The sequence below is a fragment of the Elephantulus edwardii genome, unplaced genomic scaffold (genome assembly GCF_000299155.1).
Source record: "Elephantulus edwardii isolate Elephantulus edwardi_28Jun2011 unplaced genomic scaffold, EleEdw1.0 scaffold00070, whole genome shotgun sequence".
Classification (NCBI taxonomy): Eukaryota; Metazoa; Chordata; class Mammalia; order Macroscelidea; family Macroscelididae; genus Elephantulus; species Elephantulus edwardii.
In genome coordinates this window covers 2,542,443-2,565,572 of record NW_006399820.1, presented here as the reverse complement: position 1 = coordinate 2,565,572, position 23,130 = coordinate 2,542,443, and the positions used below count along the sequence as shown (strand labels likewise).

General features: G+C 39.4%; 1 protein-coding gene across 3 annotated transcripts in view; it reads right to left on the bottom strand.

Annotated features, from left to right (window-relative positions):
• The window catches only part of FAM65B (family with sequence similarity 65, member B), an 87,084-nt gene extending 84,322 nt beyond the window's left edge, over nucleotides 1-2,762 (bottom strand). For 2 of the 3 annotated variants that reach the window (XM_006888646.1, XM_006888647.1), the window contains exons 1-3: nucleotides 2,628-2,748; nucleotides 1,224-1,379; nucleotides 235-313 (exon numbers count right to left, since the gene is read on the bottom strand). In XM_006888646.1, the coding sequence (XP_006888708.1) occupies nucleotides 235-313; nucleotides 1,224-1,379; nucleotides 2,628-2,728 (336 nt within the window). In that variant the 5' untranslated portion in view covers nucleotides 2,729-2,748. Of the gene's footprint in view, nucleotides 1-234; nucleotides 314-1,223; nucleotides 1,380-2,627 lie in introns of all 3 variants that reach the window. The other variant, XM_006888645.1, reaches the window with a different exon arrangement.
• Between the last annotated feature and the right edge of the window lie 20,368 nt (nucleotides 2,763-23,130).

Sequence of the window (23,130 nt, the reverse complement as noted above, 5' to 3'; positions counted from 1 at the left end):
ACTCTGGAACATAAGGGGTTGTCATAAGTCAGAACTGACTTTGTGGCAATTTTCTTTCACTTCAGAGAAAGTTCTTAAATTTTATTTTCCTTAATAAGTTTATCTGGAGAACACAGAAAAAACACACATCAGAGGGTACTTTGCCCTGAGGCAGATAGGATTTTACCCTGTGGCACAGTTTTTCTTTTAAATGCTATACCACGTTTAACATCCTAATAATGAGATGGTACCTACCAGGCGAGAGTTTCTTCTCATATCTTTTAACTGAGCTGTCAACTTGTCCAGCTCCGTCTGGTGAACCTCCAGATACTCACTATGAAGATAAGACAAGACAAGACATAATCGTGAAACTTGTGACCATTAGGCGGAGTCTGGGCTGACTTGACATTTTCCTCTGAAAAGGGATGAAGACTGAGCCTTCCTCTGCATAGGGCAGGGGGCTCTGGGCCTACTCAAACCTTTCAACACTTTAAAAGCTCTGGCATTAACATCCGACATCATCCAGAAATCTCCTGTGAGGTTAAACATCCAGGAAAAAAAGAGCAACGGGAAAGGAAGGAGAAAGAAGGTATCAGTGGAATCAACCTGGCCTCACAGGATTCATTATCAAGAAAGACTATTCCCTGGAGAAGGACATCATGCTTGGTAAAGTGGAGGGAGGGTCAGTGAATAAGAGGAAGCCCTTTGATGCAGTGGTTGCTGCAATGAGCTCAAACATAGCAATATTGTGAGGATGACACAATAGGATCTATTTCGTTTTGCTGTGCAAAGGGTCACTATGACTTGGAGCTGACTGACTCCATGGCATCCAACCACATCAACAAATATGACAGTGACTGTAAATGTCTTACCACCAGGAAAAGTATTATCCTGGACCAAAAATGCCTGGCATATATTCAGGAAGGTTTCAGAACTCTTCTTCAGTATCTGTAAATAAGCTTAGCCATCATTGTTCAAAAGAAATGCAATGCTGCACAGAGTGAAATATAAGGGCATTTGCTTTTTAAGTTTTCTTCAGTTGTCATGGATATGATGTGTGGAAGCCCAACACACTTTAAACTGCTGGAGCCTATTTAAGGCTTCCTTGATCTTGGTACAAGAATAAAATCTTTACTACAGAGACATTTTTCAATTACGCCCACATCACTAGCTTTTTCAACCCCCTCTGGGCATTTTAGAAAGAAAAAAAGCCTCCAGCACGTTAGTGAGTCAAATGTTCTTACTCAAGTCCATGCTTCAAGGCCCTATAGACCTCTTCCACCCTTTTAGGTTGAGGTTCTTTGGGAGTGCTGTTGTTTTTGTGTCCTAAATTGTGCATTTTCTTGAGTTTGGCCTGAGGCTTCTTGACAGCAGAGGTATTTTCAATGAAGGAGTTACACCTATGGAAAGAAAAGATGAAATCATCATTTAAGGGCTTTTGGCTAAAGCAATGCAGTCTTGGGTTCATATTAACATCCGTCAGGGAAAACAATATTCCCTTGTATATTAGCAGAACTGAGCTATCTTACATTTAATTTCTTGGGTTTAGATTTGTTAACTCCAGAAACCTGAAAGTGTTTCTGGGTAACACTAATTAGAATCAAGGTTGGTTTCAGGTAATGTGCACTCGAGGTAAAAAATGCACAAAACTTCTAGGTGGAAATAAGGAACAGATAGTATGAGATAGAGGGTCTCTGGGTGATGTAAATGGTAAACACACTGCATAAGTGTTAACACACTTGATTCATGCTAACCAGCTGATAATCAGAGGCACCTCAGAAGAAAGATCTGGCTAAAGTACTTTAAAAACATTAGCACTGAAAACTCTATGTCCTATTCTGACAGGCAAGGGTTGCCATGAATTGGAGACCAGTGGCTGGCAACTGGTAACTTGTTAGCATTAACCTGAAGCATGGTGAGCACATAAAAATGCTTGCTTAATGAATAAATAGAAGAGCTAAGTGACTAAAGGAAAATCTAGTTAAATGAGGGGATATGCCACGGAAATTAGAAGACTAACTTTCCCTACCCCACATCTGAATATAATCTATCCCTTGGGTTCCATCTGCAGAGGCAGAGTCTTTAGGCACTGCATAACTTCATACCAATCATAGTTTGCAAAATCTGAAGGTAGTGGGAAATGTACTTCAGATGAAGTAGCTTTGGAGGGGTCGGATGGGAAGATATACACACATATCACTAAATTATCCCAAAACTTCACAGAAGGGAGGAATCCTAGATAATTGAAAGTAGAAAAGAAACTATGTTGGGTGCCACTGAGTTGATCTCAACTCACAGCAGCCCTATGGGACAGAGTAGAACTGCCCCGTAGGGCTTTATTGGCTTTGATCTCTTGGAGCAGGTCTTTCTCCCACAGGTAGGTTAAAATAGCAGCTTAGAGCATAACTAGTGTGTTACGAGGGATCCTTAATAATGAAATGATAGCATTTAATTTTGATGCATTAAGTTTTCCTTTTTTTCCCTGTAAAAAGAGACTGAAATAAACCTCTGTGTGTATGTGTGTGGGTGTGTGTGCGTGCATGTGTGTATATATATGTGTTTGGAGTATACATGTGTATGAACCGTCTTCACATCAAACCCCGCTTCCTTCTCACTCAGTCTCTCCATAACAGCCCTGGGCCACTTGCCTGGATCGTCTTTCCTGAAGGCCACTGAACCCTGCAAAAGACTGGCTTCTAATGATTCCATTGGGTCCTCCAGGTGAGAAAGACTGAGACCCTACCAACATGATTTCTGGGAGTCTGGTTGGTAGTCCTGCAAGACAAAGGAAAGACTGAGGTGAGTTAAAGGCAGGTTCTGAAAGACACAACATTTGTTAACTGTGGAAAAGGAGGAAGTGACCTGGGTGAAGTGAATCACGAGACCATTATGCATTGCTATCTCTTCTGTGGCATTTTCCTTTTAAACCAAAGGGCTCAACTCTCAGGTGAAGTAAAATATCCCTGACACAAAGTGATAGAGATTATGCAAAATTAGCTGTGATCTTCAAGTTTTCATTAGGGACTTTCTTTGTTAAAAACAAAATCCAACCATATCTTCAAAGGAATTTTTAGCACTTTAGAATGTTTAGCTGTAGACTATAACATCTCAAAAGAAAAGAAAAAGACCAAATAACACAAACACCAAAATAATATGAGTTAAAATGCTAACCTTCAAAGACATAATCAGTATCAATCACACACAATTAGCCATCACTTCAGGTTTTCTTCAGAGTTCTTTTTTCTTTTATCAAGGTGCTGCCATATGTTAAAAACAAAAACAAGTAAACCAAAAAAAAACCACAAAAAAACCTACCCAACAAATTTTATATTTACTTAAAAGCAGTACCACATCCTAAAATAAAAATAAACCATCTCAAAGTTTCTGCTACATTTTACACCACATCCAAAATACAGGTCTTAGGATACAGTTCTACTCTCAGGAGTCAGAAGGTGAGAAACACTAGATTTCTTCAGAAGCGAACTTACTTAAACTTGCTCTAGTTTTTTTCTCTAGCCTTAAGTGTATTCTGAAGGAGAAGATTGTGCCACTTCCCGTAGCGGTACAAAATAAGAAGGGTGTACACACAAAAGAAGTGATAATCTAGGTTATGATAAGAACACCAGAGAAGAGAGAAGAGAGCGATACAGCAGAAAGCACACAGCCCTCACTTCAGCGGCTTCTTCATCTTTTGTAAAGACTCACCATCACTGACCAAAGCGCATTGTCCCACCACCACCTCTGCTGGACTGAAGCCCCAGTGATTTCCCCTAAAGGCCTGCCCTAGAATTGCTGGGTAATGCTAATCCCTTTGGGCCCTGGAAGTCACATACCATTGTTTCCGTAGGTAACCTCAGTCCAGAGAAGGGGTCAGGCTAGCAGGAGAAAGGCGAGGCAGCTATTGTCCAGACTGAAGACTTCCAAAATGGGCAAACACAAAAAAAAATTGGTGTGTCTGATAACATCAGTAGTTGCCCTCTCAACACCCAACAAGAAAAGAAAGGAAAAAAAAAAATCTAAAACCAAAACTGCAGCAGTAGAAGCTTCTTGTAGACAATGGGAAGGCCAGTTTTCCTAGACACTACTCTCTGGAGCAGCTCAGCAGAGGAAGAGATTTAAAAGGCTTGCTTCCAGAGGAGGAGCAGGACAAACAGTCCCCTCCTCCACAGTGCAGGTTATTAAATCCCACTACCCCACCCGCCCTCTCTGGCAGAAAGAAGCCCTGGGTTTTGGGTGCATTCTTGTAGGATACAGATGCTGACTCATGCTACAAAGAGACCTTCATATTAAACGTTTTCTTTGATCTAGACAAGACACAAATCCCATTCCAGCTGGGGATGGGAAGACTAAGTTTTGCAACATTCTTGAGCATTTGAAAAGCAATTAAGTGGAAGCATGTTTGTGCAGTAAAAGTAATATCTCATCAACCATATGATACCAGAAGGGCATCATTTTCCCAAAACCAAAGCTGAGAAGACAAGAGTAGGAAAGAAGGGCAGTGGATATGGGAAGAAGTGGAAAGAGTGCTTTACAGTGACTGTGTGGATTGCAACCAGAGGTATGAAGCACAATGTATATAAAATTATTGACTGTAAAACTAATTTACTCTGCAGTCAATCACCCAAGCTATAAACCTTTCAAAAAGGAGTATCATGTGCGTGAATAGCTACATAAATTCAGATACAAATGAAGCTCTCTCCTTCCTCTTCTCAAGGCTTGAACATTACCACATTTCATTTTTAACTTTGAGAGTTGTTAAATGCTCCCTTGGAGATCTAGTCGTTTTGTGGTCTAGTCCAAAAAGGGTTGTGCCACTAACCCAAAGGTGATTTAAACCCACCCAGCATCTCTGAGGGAGAAAGGTGGACAATTTCCTTCCACGCAATTTTCAGCCTTGGAAAGTCAGTTCCAACTTCAGGGCAGCGAGAGAGGGAGAAATGTTCATTGCCGATTACTAAGGGATTTGTCCATATGTCATTAAAATACCTTGTTCAGGTTCATAAAGCATAGCTGTGTTTGTTAGTACATTGCAAATTTGTAATGCATATCAAGTAATGCACTCACAGTTTATAGCCAAAGGATGGAGGGGTGGGGTGCTCAGTTTGGGACAGGGTTCCCAAATATCAGTGCACAATGAAAATTACTGGAGTCTTTCAAAACTAATGCTGTCTGACTCCTACCTTCAGGAACCATGACATAATTGGTTTGGAGTGTGATCTGAGATTTTTTTTAAAGCCCTCAGGTAATTCTGATGTTCAGCAAAGTTTGGATCCCATTTCCTTAAGAGTTTTGATGACACAATCCAACATATCAGTTACAGTCAAAGATAATGCGGTGCTGGCTGAACCCTGAAAACTTCTATTAAAATAAGCTATTAGGGGGGTATGCCAGTGCTTACTGCACGACTCTTCACAGTAGCTCCAACATGAAAATAACAAAAATATCCATCAGCAGAGGAATGTATAAGTAAAATGTGTACATACATACATATACAATAGAGTTTTAGGCAGCTATGAAGAGGAAGTTCTGATGAAAGCTATAACTCATATTAACCTCGACAGGGTGCTGAGTGGAGAAAACTCAATCCCAACCCATTGCCCATGAATCCATTCCAAGCCATGGGATTTCCAAAGCTATAAAATTTATGGAAGCAGACTGCCACATCTTTCTCTTGTGGAGTAGCTTGAGTTTGAATTGAGAGATCTGAGTTTGAACTGTCAAACCTTTGGTTAGCATTTGAATGCTATATTACTATGTCACCAAAACAACCCCAAACCCCAAAACCAAACCCAAACCAGTTGAGCCAAATCTGACTTGTAGTAAGCTTCCATCAGATTTCTGAGGTTGTAAAAATCTTTACTGGAGGAGGCTGCCCATCTTTCTCCAATGGGATAGCTGTTGAATTTGAACTGCCAACCTTTAGTTTAGCAGTTCAGGTCCTCACTGTGAGGAGCTGCTAGTGGATTCAAACCACTTTTTAGTTTGCAGGGCTACACAATATGAATTATGCCACCAGAGTTTCCCCAGCTCTACCTAAGTTGAAACTCACTATGATCATCTGTTTGACCACTTTATTGACAGCCCTTGGTGCTTAAGTCATTGGCCATTGGCTTCCTAGAGGTCTTCTCTAGTGAACTGTTTTCCTTAGCTCCCAGCAAAACTATACATAAAGCGACACTTGGTTTTGTTTTTTATTTTTTTTTATACTTCTTGTTTTTAGATCCTAAGAACAAATACATCTATCTTGGAGGAAGTGCAACCAAGGTGCTCCTGAATGGCAGTCAAAGGGATTTCATTTTATAGGCATCACTTTGATTTTTATAAAGGAATATATTAGTGCATTATTTATGTAATGAGAAATTCTTATGTGACATTGTTGTTATGTGCAAGCAAGTCAGAACTGACTCCTGGCAGATCTTCCAGTGGGTTTTCAGAGGCTGTACAGTGCCTGAGAGGAGACTGCCCCGCTTTCTCCCACCAAGAAGCTGGTGAATTTGAACCACCTGGGGTGTGCACTGCAGCTCCTAACTGTGAGGTCACCAGAGCGCTTTTTTTTTGTGCATTGTAGACATGGACCGGTCCAAAGTTGAGATGGATCAACATATAAGCCCACTCTTGTGTTTTGTTGCTACTTATATAGTTGTTCACAATAAAAAAATTCTTGTGAAAGGAGGATATGAGTTCTAAGAAACAATGTATTTTTTTTTTTTTTCATAAATTCTGGCTAAACGTGAACAATTCATTGTTCTGGTCTGATCGGTGTAATCAGCCAAAACCCTCTCACTGTCGTAGAGCCAGAACTGACTTATATGAACTGACCTTCAGTAGGTTGTGGTAAATCTTATGAGAGGGGATTGTTTATCTTTCTCCTGCGGAGCTGCTGCTGTGTTCACATCCCCCGAGAGCGGCAGCCTTTGGGTGAGCAGAACAACTAACTCCCCATGGATTATGCCACCAAAGCTCCCTAATCTATACAATGACTTATTTATTTTAATGTGTGAAAATTTTAGAAATGACATTGCTACTAACATGTATGAAACCAGATGGAGGTTGCTAAACTCTGATCATGTGGGTTCTGACTCATTATCAGCCTCCATCAGATTTCTTCTTTTAAGAAACTGTGTTATGTTTCTAAGGACCACCAAATATCATAGCCCTCAAGTAAGTAGACTGATCCAGGGTCTGCAATAGATTTAAGCAGTTCAGAGATCATGAGACTGTCACAGGGTAGGGCAGCGTTTTGCTTTGTTGTACATGGGGTCACTTGAAGTCAGCTTTATTTGATGGCACTAACAACAATAAACAAGCAAGAAATTGCATATAAAACCACACACTCGTCTCTGGAAGCTGCCACCTGAAATTATTGGTGTGTCAAAATGTATTTCTAGGCTCTAAAATAATGAATCCTCACCTAATATTTCTGAGCACACAGCAGAAACAGCATTCACTTTTCTGCACTAAAATCCCAGAGAGACTTCAAATCTTAAGCAAACCATAAAGCTGCTGAGGCTTTGCTCTTCATCCTCAGCTTAGTTGCACAAAATCTGGGCTATAATACCACACCCTGCCATTCTTATAGCCAACAGGAAAAATGAGATCTTTCTGGAAAGAATCTCAAGCACACAGACTAGAAGTTGAGCCAACCCTACCATTCTGAGCTGAGCCTCTTGGCACAGAAGTCACAAAAGTCACATCTACTTTCTCTACTTGAGTCTTCAACCATTGAGAAAATGAACAAACAAACAAACAAAAAGCCCTTGATTTTGTTGCCATCTAGTCAGAATCAACCCATAGCTAACCCTCCATTGGATTTCTAACACTGTAAATAACATGGAAGAAGAATGTCCATTTTTCTCCTCTGAAGCTGGTGGTGAATTTGAACAACCAGAAAGGCACAGTCTTTAGGAAAGCAGCACAGCTCCTAACAGACTATGCCATCAAAACTCTCTAATCCAATAAAAATTGTTGCTCTATTTCCTGTTCTGCAGTGCCAAGTTCCAATGGAATACAAGCCAGAGTCTTTAGAAGTCAGGATCAGTGTAGGATTTCACATTTGCTATTATGAACACTGTAATATAGGAATGTTGTGCCTCAGTGCAGCTCAGTGGATAGCCAGAATGTCTTACATCTTCTTAAATTAGAAGGTATCTCCATCAAACCATAAGGCATTCTTGGGACAACAGTGCTAAGCCTGAAGGTCACTCAAAACTCACACTTATACTTGAAGACACTGCCTCAAGTCACTTCCAACTCATAGCAGCTCTCCAATGTATTTCTGAAGCTATAAGTTGCAATGAGGGGGTATAACCCCCAATAGACTATGGGTCAGAGAAAAAGAGATCAAGGATTCAGGTGATTCCCTACCACCCAAGTCTCATACCTTGACCGGACTAAAAATAAAAGGAGTAATATGATAAAAATTGTTATCTTTAACTGCTCTGGATAGGACCTTGATTCATAGTCTCCCAGACACAATGCAAAAAAACATTGTTGACTCTTATACCATTCCTGTGATCAGTTATGGATCAAACTGATGGGATTTATTGGCCAATTTTCCAACCCAGATTACCGGGCCTTTCTTCCTGGTCTGGCTAGTCTGGAAGATGCACTGAAATTTGTCCATCATCAAAGCAACACACAAGCCTCTATTGCCTGGTGAGAGGTGGCTGCACATGAGGTACATTGGCCTGGAATCCAGTCTCTGGCATGGGGGCCTGAAATTATATGACTGGACCACTAATGATTGTAATGTAGCATATAAGTACTCAGTCACCAGGAGGTCTTAGATAAATCTGTTATCCAAGAGAGAGGTGGGTAATCTCCTGCAATTAATATTTACAGCCTTGAAATCTCCACAGGGTCACTGTGTGTCAGAACTCATTTCCCAGCAGTTGAGGAAGATCACATAGTAGATCAAGTCAAGCTGATTTTTAACTTGATGAGAGAGCCAGTGGCTGACCATAACTACTCCATTGAGTTTTCCAGGTTGTTTTCTTTATTGATGTTGACACAAATCTCACCGAGTAAAAACCAACTCATAGTTGACCCCCAAGTGGGGTTTCAGAGGCTGTAAATTGTATGGGAGGAAGATCCCCATCTTTTTCTTGGCGAGCAGCTAGTGGATTCAAACAACCTGTCTTTGTGTTAGCAAAACACCTCCTTTCCACAATAGACTGCCAATGCCCACTCTAAATCTTAGTTTTTAGTAGTTTTTCTCCATACCAATTCAACCTGTATGCTCAACAAATCATATGAGAATCTAGACTTTATGCAAAAGAATGTGACATTGGGATTGAAGAAAGACTAACAACCTGTGTTATGTAGATCACACAACTTTGCTTGCTGAAACTAAGGAGGACTTAAGTCCTAGCTGTAAAGACTGCAGCCTTCAATATGGGATACATCTCAACATTAAAAAAATGAAAATTCTTACCACTGAGTCAATAGGCAACAGCACAATGGAGAAAAGATTGAAGCAGTTAATGATTTAATCTTATTTGGATCCAAAATCAACACTCTTTGTATCAGCAGTCAAGAAATCAAAAGATGTATTAGGAAAATTTGTTGTCAGGGGCCTCTCCAAAGTGCTGAAGTGCAAAGAATGTCAGTTTAAACACCAACGTGAGACTAATCCAAGCTGTGATCTTTTTGATTACTTGCTATGCATCTGAAAGTTGGACAATGACTAAGGATGACAAAAGAATTGATGCCTTTTAGTTTTGGTATTAGAGAAGAGTACTGAATGTCCTATGGGCTGTTAAAGCACTTATGTCTTAGAGAAAGTGCATCTAGGGTGCTGCGTGGAAGCCAGAATGGTGACACTTCACCTTAAATTCTTTGGGTATGTTGTTAGGAGGGGCCAGTCCTTGGAGAAGAACAATATACTTAGAAAGGTGGAGAGTCAGCATTGTTGTTGTTGTTGTTATGTGCTGTCGAGTTGCTTGCGACTCATAGCGACCCTATGTACACAGCCCTAAACTCTGCTCTGTCCTGTGCCAATCGCACTGTCTCCAACACACCCATCCCGATTATCCCAGTCACTGAATCAATCCACCTCATAGAGGGCCTTCCCCTCCTGCACTGTCTCTCCACCCTCCCAAGCATGATGTCCCTCTATAAGGACTGGTCCCTCCTTACAACATGTCCAAAGTACGTTAGATGGAGCCTCAGAATCCTTGCCTCCAAGGAGCCGCTGGGTTTAACCCTTTCCAGGATGAATCTGTTTGTTCTCCTAGCAGTCCACGGTACCCTAAGTAATCTTCTCCAGCACCACAGCTCAAAGGAATAATTCTCATAGAAAAGGAAAACTCTCAACAAGATGGACTGACATGGTCTCTGTTAACAATGATTTCAAGAATATCAGAGGTAGTAAAGCTATCACAGAACAGATCTGTTCTTCATAAGGTCACTAAAAGTAGTATCAACTGAAGAAAGAAGAGTAACAGGAAAATATCTTAAAAGTTCAGTTTAGGTAACAATTTTCTGTTCACTCATTGTCATCAAGTAGAAACCAACTCATGACTGGCCCTCCAGCGTGATTCTGAGGCAGTAAATCACAAAGGAGGAGAAAGCCTGTCTTCCTCCTTAGAGTAGGTGGTGACTTTTGGGTTAACAGCACAACTTCGTAAAGACTATTCCACCAAAGAACTCTCAAGATGTTTGCCATTATCTTTTTTTTTTTTTTAGGAAGAAGAAAGTTTTAGTTACGTTCTTTTGCATAATCAATTATTTAAAAACTCAAGGTTTTAAACAACAAAAACAAACATTATTATTTGTAGTTTCAGTGACAAGATTTATGAGGTCAACTCTGGCTTATGGCTCCTAGAAATATCAACTTCTGGAGTGAGTGATTCACTCACATGACCAGCAAGTTGATGATGGGTTTTGGTAGGAGGGTTCAGTTTCCCTTCATGGGGTTTTTCCCTACGGCTGTTCAAGTATCTTCACAACCTCGCAGCTGGCTTCCTCCAGAATGAGTAATCTACTAGTGACATAGTTAGATGGAAGCTACCCATTTTATAACTTTCCCCTGAAGTAAAGAAGGCAGATGAGGAGTTGATTATATTGACAAAGAACATTGAATATACCATGGACCCAAAAAGAAGAAAAAAATTGTACTTCCTGGAGGAAGTACAATCAAGGTGCTCCTTAAAGGCAAAGATGGTGAAATTTTGACCATCATGCAAAAGTGAAGGGTTGCCAAAAGAAAGGTCAAAAGGATGAACTGAAAAAAAAAAAGGAAAAAAAAAAGGATGAACTGACCTACTGAGAGCAGCCAAAGCACTTGAGAATAGTAGAGATCCTTAGGATGGTTCAATATTTTCACCTGGTTTTCGTTGGGTTGCTATGAGCCGGAGTGGACTTGAGGACATGTGTTAGCAGCGGCGGCAGCAGCAGCAGCAGCAATACTTGAAAGTCTCACACGTCTCTCTTTTTAAATTTCTTCCAGTTTGTTTTTTAATTTATTTTTTTTGTAATGAATGCAGATAAAACCACATTATTTAATGCATTATTGTAAGTAATAGTGGTAATTCTGATTGGAGTAAATGAAAATATTTAAAAAGTAAACCAGCACCAAATTTTATCCTTGTGAGTATACTGCTATAAGTGAGCTAGGTGTATGAAATATGCTTTTTAAAATTCTTCTCCCCCCCCATTATCTTTTATAAACTCGTATCTGGCTTATACTTTCTTTTGAGCTTAATAAGCCTAAGTAAGTACACCTTTCTCTCTAGATTCAAACAATTCCAATATGGAATTCATATTACTAGGCAGGTGAGGCAAGGCAAAGCCACTTCCTCTTCAACACTCATCAGTAAGGATGTTCAGTGACCAGCCCCAAGTGCAAGTGCTGCAGGCATCAGCTGACCTATAAACAACTGGGCAAACTGACTAGTCATTTAAAAGTATTTTTTTTTCTTGTTATGTATCTTCAAGTCAAATCCAACTGGCACAGGAGAGTCTGCTCATTCTTCTCCAATACAGAATCTGGTGGATTCGAACTGCACACCTTTGAAATTGCAGTGCAGCTTCTTGCAATTAGACCACCAGAGCTCCCTTACATTTAAAATGAATATTAATACTAATTTTTAAAGTTAAGAATTTTGAGACTCATTAAAGGATATACGGATTATTTGGTTTTTTTAAGCTAAATTGAAGTTAGTTTCTTTAAGTATAAAAGCATTCTCCTGCATTAGGAAGAAGTCCCAGAGTGTTGCAAATTGTTAATTATGAACTAATTGCTGTTATGGACTAAATTCTGTTCCCTCAAAATTTGTGCTATAAATCCCAACTCCTGTACTTGTGGTTAGGGAGCTTTGATAGCCTAGTGGTTAAGAAGTTGAACTGCAATCTCAAAGGCAAGTGGTTCAAATCCACCAGCTGCTCAATGGGAGAAGGATTGGCAATCTCCTCTCTTGTAATTTACTGCCTCTGAAAAACCACTAGAGGGTCAGCCATACGTCATTTCCAACTCGATGGCACACAACAATGTACCTGTGGTTAGAATCCCATTTGACAATGATTCTTCTATATTAACAAAGCAATGTTAATCCAGGGTGTATTTTAAACCAATCTCTTTAGAGACTTAAAAGGAGCAGATTAAGCAAGCAGGCACAGAGGAAGAGAGATGTCACCTCACATGAAATCTCCAAAGAATCACTCACTCAACTTACTGCTGTGGAGTTGGAACTGATTCATAGCTGACCTGCCAGTGGGTTTCCAGAGACTATAAACTGCACACGAGAAGACATCCTGTTTTTCTCCCAAGGAGCAGTTGATGGATTTGAGCCATCTACCTTTGAGCTGGAACACAACTCTCCATCCATCAACTAGATCAAGGAATAGAAACAGAAAAGAGCTGCCTGATTGACTAACTGGAAGAGATCTGTATTTGTTCCCATTCCCAAGAAAGGTGATCCAACAGACTATGGAATTATTGAATATCATCCTTGAAGAGGGACATCATGCTTGGGAGCGTCGAAGGACAAAAGCCCTAAACTCTGATCTATCTTGTGCCAACCTTATTGTCTCTGACACACCTACCTTCATTGCCCTAGTGACTGAATCAATCTATCTCATCAAATTTGTCTTGTTGTTAAGTGCCATAATTTGAATAAGGCCTTTGTATTTAAAAGTCAGTTGGGCCCAAGAGCCTAGTATTTTATTATAGTTTGGAGAAAAATTTTTCTAAGGTGTTTTTTTATTAATTTTAATGAAAATGTACAGAGACTTTGGATTTCCATTCATTCATTGCTGAATTTTCTCCCTGCCCACCCTTCCCCCTCTTCTAAGTTTTACAGCACTCTTCTGTCAGTTTGCTATACTGAGGTAATCTCAGTTTGCTATGATGCTGAACCTTGTGCCATTGGGGGGTTTGTCAAATTCCATAACGGTGGATAGTGTTTGGTGGAGCTCTCAATTTAAGACAGATCTGGAAGCAAGAGTGGCATTCACTTCCTAAACAACATGGCTCTGGAAACTATGAACTTGGAGAAATGATAGAAAGGCTTTTCACGTCTTTTGTTTATAGGATCACTATGAGTCATGCTCGAGTCACCGACAATCAACAACACAACAACATTAAGAGCACAAACAAGTAATTCTGAAAGTTGCCTGCTAATGATGATAGAAAATACAAGAGATATCTTCAATCCTGAATGGAGTCAATACAGATATCTCAGATATTGCCAAACATTTCTCATGGTGGAAGCCAAACGTCAACTTAGAAACCAACAGTTGTGACAATTGCAAAGCTATCCATCTTTCCCCTAAACTAAACTTAGCTAAATGCTCAGAGACAATTCCATTGATCATTATGTCAGTTGCAGGCCATTCCGTTGATAGTCTGACAAAAGTAAGAATGTAAAATCAATCTTTGTAGTGCTTGCCGGGGGCCAGAGGTTAGAACAGGCAAAAGAGTAAGAAAAACTTTTGGGGTGATAGAAATGTTTTGTTTGCTTTTTATTATATATTTTATACATATATTTTAACTCAACCCATTGCCTTTAAATTGGAACCAACTCATAGTTGACTATAGTAGTTTTCATTATTGTTCTTATGTGCCATTTATTCAAAACTGACTCACAGCTGACTCTCCAGCGGGTTTTTAGGGGTTGTAATACACACGGGAGAGGACTGCCCATTTTCTTCCCATGCAGCAGCTAGTAGATTTGAACTGCCTGCCTTTGGGTTGACAATGCTGCTCCTTACCTATTCAGCTACCAGAGCTCCCTATACATATAGGTTATTGTTGTTGTTAGGTATCAAGGAGTTGGTACTAACTCACAGCGATTTTTGAGCACCTCTTCAGAGATTCTAAATCACATGAGAGGACATTGGCATCTTCTCCCTTGGAGCAACTGCTGGATTCAAACCGCCTGTCTTTCAGGTGGCAAAGCAACTCATCAAGTAAGCCCTCAGAATTTCCTGTACATATATGTTGTTGTTATGCACTGCAGAATCAGAACCAACAGAACTGATTCTCCAGGGGCTTTTTAGAAGCTGTAAATCATATCCCAGAGGTGCACAGTTTGAATCCACCAGATGCTCTGCTGGAGAAGGAGGGACAATCTCCTCCTGTACCAGTCAGATCTGATTTGATGGTACACACACACACACACAAAAATAAAATAAAAAATAATAAAAAAGAAAAATATTTTAAAAAAGAAGAATAAGCTGTAAATCACAAAGAAGGTGATCTATCTTTCTCCCTTGGAGTGACTGGTGCCTTTGGCTTGGCAGCATAACCTTTTACTCACTAGGCCAACAGAACATCATAGATATATATTTATATATGACTTGAAACAATAGTTCAATGTATATATCACCTAACAGAAGTGTTTAAAAACTGTATTGTGGTGATGGTTGTGTAAACTGTGTATATTTACTAAACTTCCTAAAACTCACCAAGCAGTATACTTAAAATTAATAGAATCAATATGTGTAGTTTACATTAGAGCCCTAGGTGGTACAAAGGTTATTGGAGGCTTGAGTCTACCCAGAGATAGCTCATAATAAAGGCCTAGAGACTTACGTCCCAAAAACTATCCACTGAGAACCTTATCGAGAAAAAAGAATTCCCCATATATGCACAGATATACATAATGTAAGGATAAAAAATAAATCACTATGAACACAAACGGTGGCTAATAATTCAGTATATCTAGAATGTTGCTGTCTGCAGCATTAACTCATTGTCATCCAGTTGATTCCGACTCACAGAGAAGCGCTCCATAGGGTTAAGGGGGACAGAAAGAAAAGAGAAAGCTATGTAGCACAGCTCTACTCTGATACACATGGATTCAACATGGGCTGGAATTGACTTCATATCAACTGCTGAACTTCATATTAATAAAACTTGGTCAGAAGAAACCTGAATTTTAAATTAATAAACCTTTGGCAGGGAGGGGAATCTGAGCTTTATCAATTTCTAGAAAAAGTTACATTCCTTTTGAAAGAGGAAGTGCTCAGACACCTGGACTTGAGAAGGAAAGCTGAACGCTCCCGGATGTTACCCTCTCCCTGGTGAGGCCACATGCGATGCAGCACACTCAGACTCTTAGTCATTTCTTCATGCCTGATTTGCATTCCTTCTTGCTCCTCTCCTAACAACTGTTATCCTGTTTATTCTCCCCCACATCTTGGTCAAGAGCAGAAGTATAATTCAGTTGTCTGAAAGAGTCATGTGGGCTAGATGTAAATACCCTGCAATGCTACATGATGACTTAAGATGAATCCTAAAAATAGGTGTCTGCTTATTATATGGTTGCAAGGTACCTATTACAGAACAGTTGACTAATCTTTAAAAAAAAAGTAGTTATATTTAAGCCATGGGCTATTTTATTATGCACTACTTTAAAATAAATCAAGGCAATGCTAATGTTTGCTTCAACTGTCAACATCCTTTTTATCTAAATGAAAACATAGGCTTTTCATCTATTGACTATGATGAATAATGCAAACTGATGAGAAAATTACAGTGCCACTCAACAAAAACTCCCTTCTCAAAATAGAGATGAAGGAACCAAGGTCAAGTGTTATATAACTGGCCTCATGGTCAAGTATTAAATGCACTATTCTCCGATTATGTATCTATAGAATAATAGAAATAGTAATTCTTCCTGTTTCAGCAGGAAATAACGGAAAGGCTTAATTGAGAGTAACATTCAACAGTACAATTGGGAGGTAATCTGGACATCTTATACTCAGATTTTCTATTAATCTCTGTAGATGGTTATTGTTTCATGTACCGTCAAGTCGGACCCAACCCATAGCTGAACCTCCAGAGTGTTTCAGAGACAATAAATTGCAGGAAGAAGAGACTGTTCCTCCTTCTCCCACAGAGCAGTTGATGGATCCAAACCATGTACCTCTGGGGTTGCAGCACAGCTTTTTACCACTAGGCTACCAGAGCACATAGATAATAGTGCTTCCATTTAAAAATAAAGAAAGCAAGGAAGTGTATTATTGGGGGGGGAGTAAAACTGGAAACAGAAATACCATATGATTCAGCAATCCTAGTACTAGGTATATGTTGTTTGTTGTTTACCATCAAGTCAAAACTGACCCATAGCTGACCCTCCATTAGGTTTTCAAAGACAGTTAATTGCACGAGAAGAAACTGCCCATCCTTCTCCCACGGATTAGAATCATGTGTCTTCAGGATTGCAATGCAGCTTCTTGCCACTAGGCTACCTGAGCTCCCTCGGCATATATTCTATAGAACTAAAAGCCAGACTATAATGGATATATGCATACCTTTTTCATAGCAGCATTATTCATAGCAACAAAGAGATGGAAACAACCTCTGTGCCCATTAACAGATGAATGGATAAATAAACTATGGCACAGACACACAAGGGAATATACCATGCAATGTTAAAGAATGATGAAGAATCCATGAAACATTTTGTAATGTGTATGAACCTGGAGGCATTATGTCAAGTAAAATGGCTATAATTAAGGCTTAAATTTCAACTACAAAGAAATGGAGAAGGAGAATGAAATTAATTTATAGAATATCTTAAAACCGAGGTGACGGTTTTTCTTTCCATGTTTTATAAGATTTCTCAACCAAAAAACAATTATTAAGTATGTATTATGTATCCAATGAGATATTATTTGCTCAATAAAATGAATTGACTGCAATAATAAGCTTAAACCCAGCAGAGGTTGTAAGGATATTACAGGATTGGATAGGGCTTCTATCTGATATACATAGGGGTACTAACAGCAAGAATATACTCAAACATTGACAGGACTTGTGTCTAAGAGAACATAATAACTGGTTCCTACTTCAAAAAATGTTCATAGAGGAAACTGTGAAACACAATATAAAATTTTAAAAACTAAAAAAAGTTAATAATTTAATTGGGTAAAAAGTGTCTATTAGGCAAATGTGAAACATGTCTTGCAAGAAATTACATGAAGTTCTAAGTGGCTCCTGTTTCTCAGAACTTCAAAGGTAAGCATCAAAGTTGATAAGAAGGTAAACTGTAGACTCAAATCTGGTTTCCATTGGGGCTCTACTGTTTACTATTTTTCAAATGTTATGCAAATTATGTAATTTCTCTGAACCTCAATTTCCTCATCTGTATGAAAGGATTAGCACTTTAGAGGATTTTGTGAAGTGTAAAGGAGATAATACTTACAGTGCCTGGTGTGCAGTAAGTGCTAATCCTAATAGCTGTTAACATTAATGATAGAAAATAAAGTGAAAAGTTCAAAAGAGAAGGCGATAAACAAGACAAGAGTAAAGAGTAACCAAGTTTCATGAAATAGATACAATTCTGGCTACATCTCAAAGTATGATCTGAGTAAGAGAGAGTCAAGAAAGCTGAAAACCAGCACTTTATAGAGAACAGAAACTTTCTAATAACTAATGCAGAGCTACTATAAACTTTTACTGATAAAGATGAAAAACACAGGTACTTTGGAAGCCTCGTTCAAGAGTCAAAAGTTTTTATTTGTGTGTCACTTGAAGCTTATAGGAAAGACTCTCTCTTCCTTCACCCAGATTCACAGTTTAATAGTGGCCACATTTTATTTTGCCATCCCCTTTCTCTAGAACTCCCCCCCCATATACATACACATTATTCTTCTGAATCTTTGAGAGCAATATGTATATGATGTTGTTGTTGTTTGTTGTTAGGTGCTGTCAGATCTGCTCCAAGTCAGAGCCACCCTATGTACAACAGAACAGAACCCTACCTGATCCTGTGCAATCCTCACAACCTTTCTGTGAGTAAACTACCCCTTGCAGTAACAATGTCTATCCATCTCCCTGATCCTCTCGTATGCTGACCCTCTATTTTCTGAGCTTGATATCCTTTTCCAGAGATCAACTCTTTCAGAAACTCCCAAAGTATATGAGGTAAAATCTCACCATCCTCATTTCTAAGGAATATGCTGTGTATGTATGTATGTATATATGTGTGTGTGTGTATGTTGTTGTTGTTAAGTGCTGTCAAGTTGGAGGCAACTCATAGAGACCCTATGAATGAAAGACTTGGACACCGGTATAACTTTCATCCTTTCTCCAGGTTCATAGGGTTTCCAGAGGCAAGCTATTACAGAAATGGATGCCACTCCTGCTTCCAAGCTTGTTTTAATCGAGAAGCTCCACCAAAACACTGTCCAACATGGGTAACCATTCTCTCATTTAACACATCAGTGTCACAGTGTTCAGCTTCACAGCAACCATGAGTTACCTCTGTACAGCAAGTGTGTGTGTGTGTGTGTATGTATAAAATCATCATTGAATAATTTTAATATATGATGCGCATTTACTCTTAAGTATTTGTCTATTTCTTAATAACATGGTCATTCACTTGTATAATCACAGTATAATGATCAATACAAAGGGTTTTAACATAAATATATTGTTATTATCCAATTGTGGTATTGTCTACCACTGAGTCAGAACTGACCCACAGTTGGTCCTTCAGGGGATTTTCAGAGGTAGTAAATTACACATGGAAGAGATTGTCTATTTTATTCCCATGGAGCATATGGTGGATTTGAACCATGTGCCTTTTCACTGGCAGCACAATTTCTTACAGCTTCCTTATCCAATGTACAGATTTAATTCAGATACTATCAATTTTCCAATTAATGTTGCTTATGTTGCTATTTCTTCCCCTGCACTCTTGACTCCCAATTTTAGGAGCTAGTAGGTGTGTTGGAGACAGTGAAAATAGCTTCGGATAGAGCAGGGTTCAGAACTACTGTATATAGGGGCACTATGAGTGTGGCGGGGTGACTTGAAGGCACAACAGCACCACTCCATGTTCACACCCTGTCCCTTGTCTCTGCTGCTGTTGTTTTTAGGTGTCACGAGTCAGTCCTGATGTATAGTATCATCCTCATACTTATGATAGAAGGAAACGCTGCCTGGTCTTGCACCATCCTCACACTCATTGCTGTGTCTGAGACCACTGCTGCAGCCTGGTCTCATGTAATCTGGGAGAGTTCAGTGGTTTTTCTTTCTTCCTTTCATCATACTGAGATTTTTGTTGAGTATAGGTCAATTATTTTGTGGGGTATCCCTCAATTTGGGTGTGCCTGATCTTTTCTTATGATTAAGCTCAAATCATTCAATTCTGGAGATGACATCACACAAATCATCATTTTCTTCTCAAGGCATTTTATCAGAGGCACATGGACCCAATGCTAGCAATGCAAACTTGGATCACATGATTAAGGTCTAGAAAGTTATTTTCATCTTTGTGAAATTAAGTAGCTGTTGAGGCAGTACTTTGAGACAATGCAAATAAGTATCTTATTTCACTTAGTCAGAAGTGTGAGTATCCAGTCATGATTCTCATCAACATCAACTATTACTACGCTGTTGTTGTGTGCTGTGGTATTGATTCCGATTCACAACTTCCTTTGGCAGAGGTAGGCTGCCTGAGAGGCAAAGGTTTCTGAAGTTACAATCTTTGTAGAAACAGACTGGCTCTTTGGTTGTTTTTTCCTCAGAGCCACTAGTGGGTTTGAACTGCTAATGTTTTGGTTAGCAGTAGATCACTTAGCCATTGTGCTATCAAGATTCCTTAATTATTACCATATATGAAACCAAACTCATCATGAGTTGCTTCCACCTCACAGAAATCTTATAGAAAGGAAGAGGACATCAGGTTTCCAAAGCTATCATCTTTAGGGAGGGAGCCCTAGTAGTATTTTCCATAGCGAATTGCTCTGTTAACCTAAAGGCTGCATGTCTTGGACAGTTCAAATCTACCAGCAGCTCTGAGGGAGAAATATGGGAAATCTCCTCCAGTTGTGACTTAAGCCTTGGAAACTTTATGGAAGGCTGCTATGAGCTAGGACCCTGTCAGTGAGCTGAGCTGAGTTGAATCTTAATAGAAGTAAGCTGTCTCATTTTCCACCTGCAGAGTGGCTGGGGGGTTTAAACCACAACTTTTCATGTAGCAGTCCAATCTTATCCATTGTTATACCACAACTCTTAATTTTCCTATAATGGTGGCAAGATGGTCATCTTAACACCATTATTTATTTTATTATAAGGATATTGTCCCCAATTTCCTTGCTTATTATTAATTTAGGCTGATGGATTCTTATTTTATTAAATGAGTTACAATCTAATACAATCTTTTGTTTTGATGCAAAAGTCAAAGGTTTCTTGAAGCATTTTCTGCACAGTAGCTCAGCCGGAGGCACAGCTCCTGCTTTGTGAACTGTGCATTGCTGTGGTGATGAACATACTCGTTTGTATTTAGGGACTGACTTCCATGATTCTTTCCTGAATGCCTCAGTTTTTCATCTAAGCCACAAATGTCTGGAGGGTGGGTGTCATGTGGCCTTCCTCTGAAACACACACTCATGCTTAGGACAGACTAGGCTGGTCATGCTGACCTAGCCTTCACCAAAATCACTTGTCATCTCAGGGTGTCAAGCAAGTTCCTTGTCTACAACATAACAATAATGATACTTGGGTCATTGAAGAGGAACTGAGATCATGCACACAAATGGCTTAGTGTGGAGAACTTTTCTTTCCTAAACCAAAACCCAGGCACATTCCTATCTAGTTGATTTTTATTGATAGCAAACCTAGAAGACAGAGTAGAACTGCCTTTTCCAAGACTAATCTTTATGCAAGCAGATTGGCTCAGCTTTCTCCTACAGAGCAAGTCAAACCTTTAGATTAGCAGGCAAGCGCAATATCTCTGTGAGGCTTCTTCCTGTACTTTCCTACATAGTAGAATTTGCCTTTGAAGATATAGCTGATTAATCTTTGGAATATATGAATTATAAACTCAAACTTTAGCTCATCAAGTTTATTCTAACCTCATTGGATTTCTAAGGCTGTTTATCTTTATGGAGGGAGATCACACCATCTTTCTACTGTGGAGTGCCTGGTGGGTTCAAACTGCTGAACTTCTGGCTAGCAGCTGAGTCTTTAACCACTGTGCCATCAGAACTCCTTATGAATTATGAAACTATATGCATGTGCAGGTGAATAATCATGTACAAATGCATAATTTTATATTCCTGTTCCTTCCCTTTCTTTTATGCCCCTTCGAAGCAAAGAGAGAAGAAGACTACGTTGAAGCTATTTTAAGGACCTTGGTGAATCATTTGAAGAGTAGATAAGAAATGTGAATAGCATGTCTATTCAGTAAGACAGTCAATTGTAAGAATTTCTAGCTAATTGTCACAGTTTCTGCCTTAAGGAAAATGAAAACTGTTCCTTCTTCCATTTGTCTGGATTCACTAAATTCAGGGAGCAGCAGCTGGGTTCATGATAATGAGGAGAAAAATAGTTTAAGAAGTAAAAATGGCTTAAATCTCTAGAGGGCTTGGTTTGCTTTTAACTAAGGTGGCCATAACTCACTTTAAAATGGCATGTCTAGAACATTCACAGACCTTCACTTGGTGTAAGCTACCCATCAAAACAGGACCAGCTGTTTACTGGGAAGAAGAAAATACCATTTTTCACTTAAGACTAGAGCTGTTTGCACTCTGAAGTAGATTCACCTATTAGCAACAAAAACAACAACTAAATCTATGTGTATCAAAAGAGAAAAAGCTGCTGGGAACATAAGCTTCCTAGACAGCTTGGCTGAATCTGCTGAGAGGAAAAACATGCCTCCCACAAACTAGTACACTCTCATCTCTCTCTCTCTTTAAAATTCTGATTCAAAAACAAGGTTCTGACATGAAAGTGGCCTCTTGCCTGGCATTGTAAACTCCTTCAGGCATTATTGCAGAAAGCTTGTTTATCCCCTGAGCTTGGTAACACACTTCTTGAGAAGAGCAGAGGTTGCTTCTCCACATCAAAACAGCTTCAAAATGATACTGACAGCTCTTCTATTGCTGTTTCAACTTTACTGAAATTACCATATTCATAAGTGCATATTTCTTTTTTGTTGGCCTCTCTAGAACCAAGCTGTATCTCTGAAAATACAGAACAAGGTGTTGGGTCTTAGGACAGTGTGCCCTAATAGTTCTGGAGAATAACTCACACACCAGGAAACTGTTCCCTCTGCCCAGTATGTGCACATAAGGCTAGTGTTCATTCGTGGGCTTGAGAAGTGGACAAAAAATGGAACTGAGCCTCAAGAATAAAGCTACACTCCTAATCTCATCTCAGAAATGTATATGAACTAATCATAAAGGGTTTTTTTAGATAGTCTGCAGAGCATCAAACCAATTCCCCCACCCCCACCCCCGCATGGCCAATTAGTTTCTTTCTGACTGTTTTAACAAGTCAGTTGAATTGACGAAGGGTCAGCAGACAATTATGTGAAGCAAACGTAGCTAAATGTCGACACTGTCATGGTAATCCCAGGGAACCTTGACTTTCATTTGACCCAGGAGGCTACCACAAGAAGAGAAAGCAATGTGCTTTTTAGCCAAGGCAATCTTTTCAAACTCAAGTTACATTCATCATTTGATTCCTGTTGTTATGACAACACTTGAAAAAAGAAGCACTTCAAGAGCTTAGCATTCAGGCATCTTATTATAGACTTGAAAAATAATACATGAGGCTATGAAGTGCTGCTTAAAAGCGGGGGTGCCTGGTGATCATCAGTGGATACAGTTAGAACACCTGGACTTCTTTCTCCACTTGGCCCTTGAACGCCTTAACTTTGATTATTTTCCATCCTCAAGGGAGTGAGGGAGTCC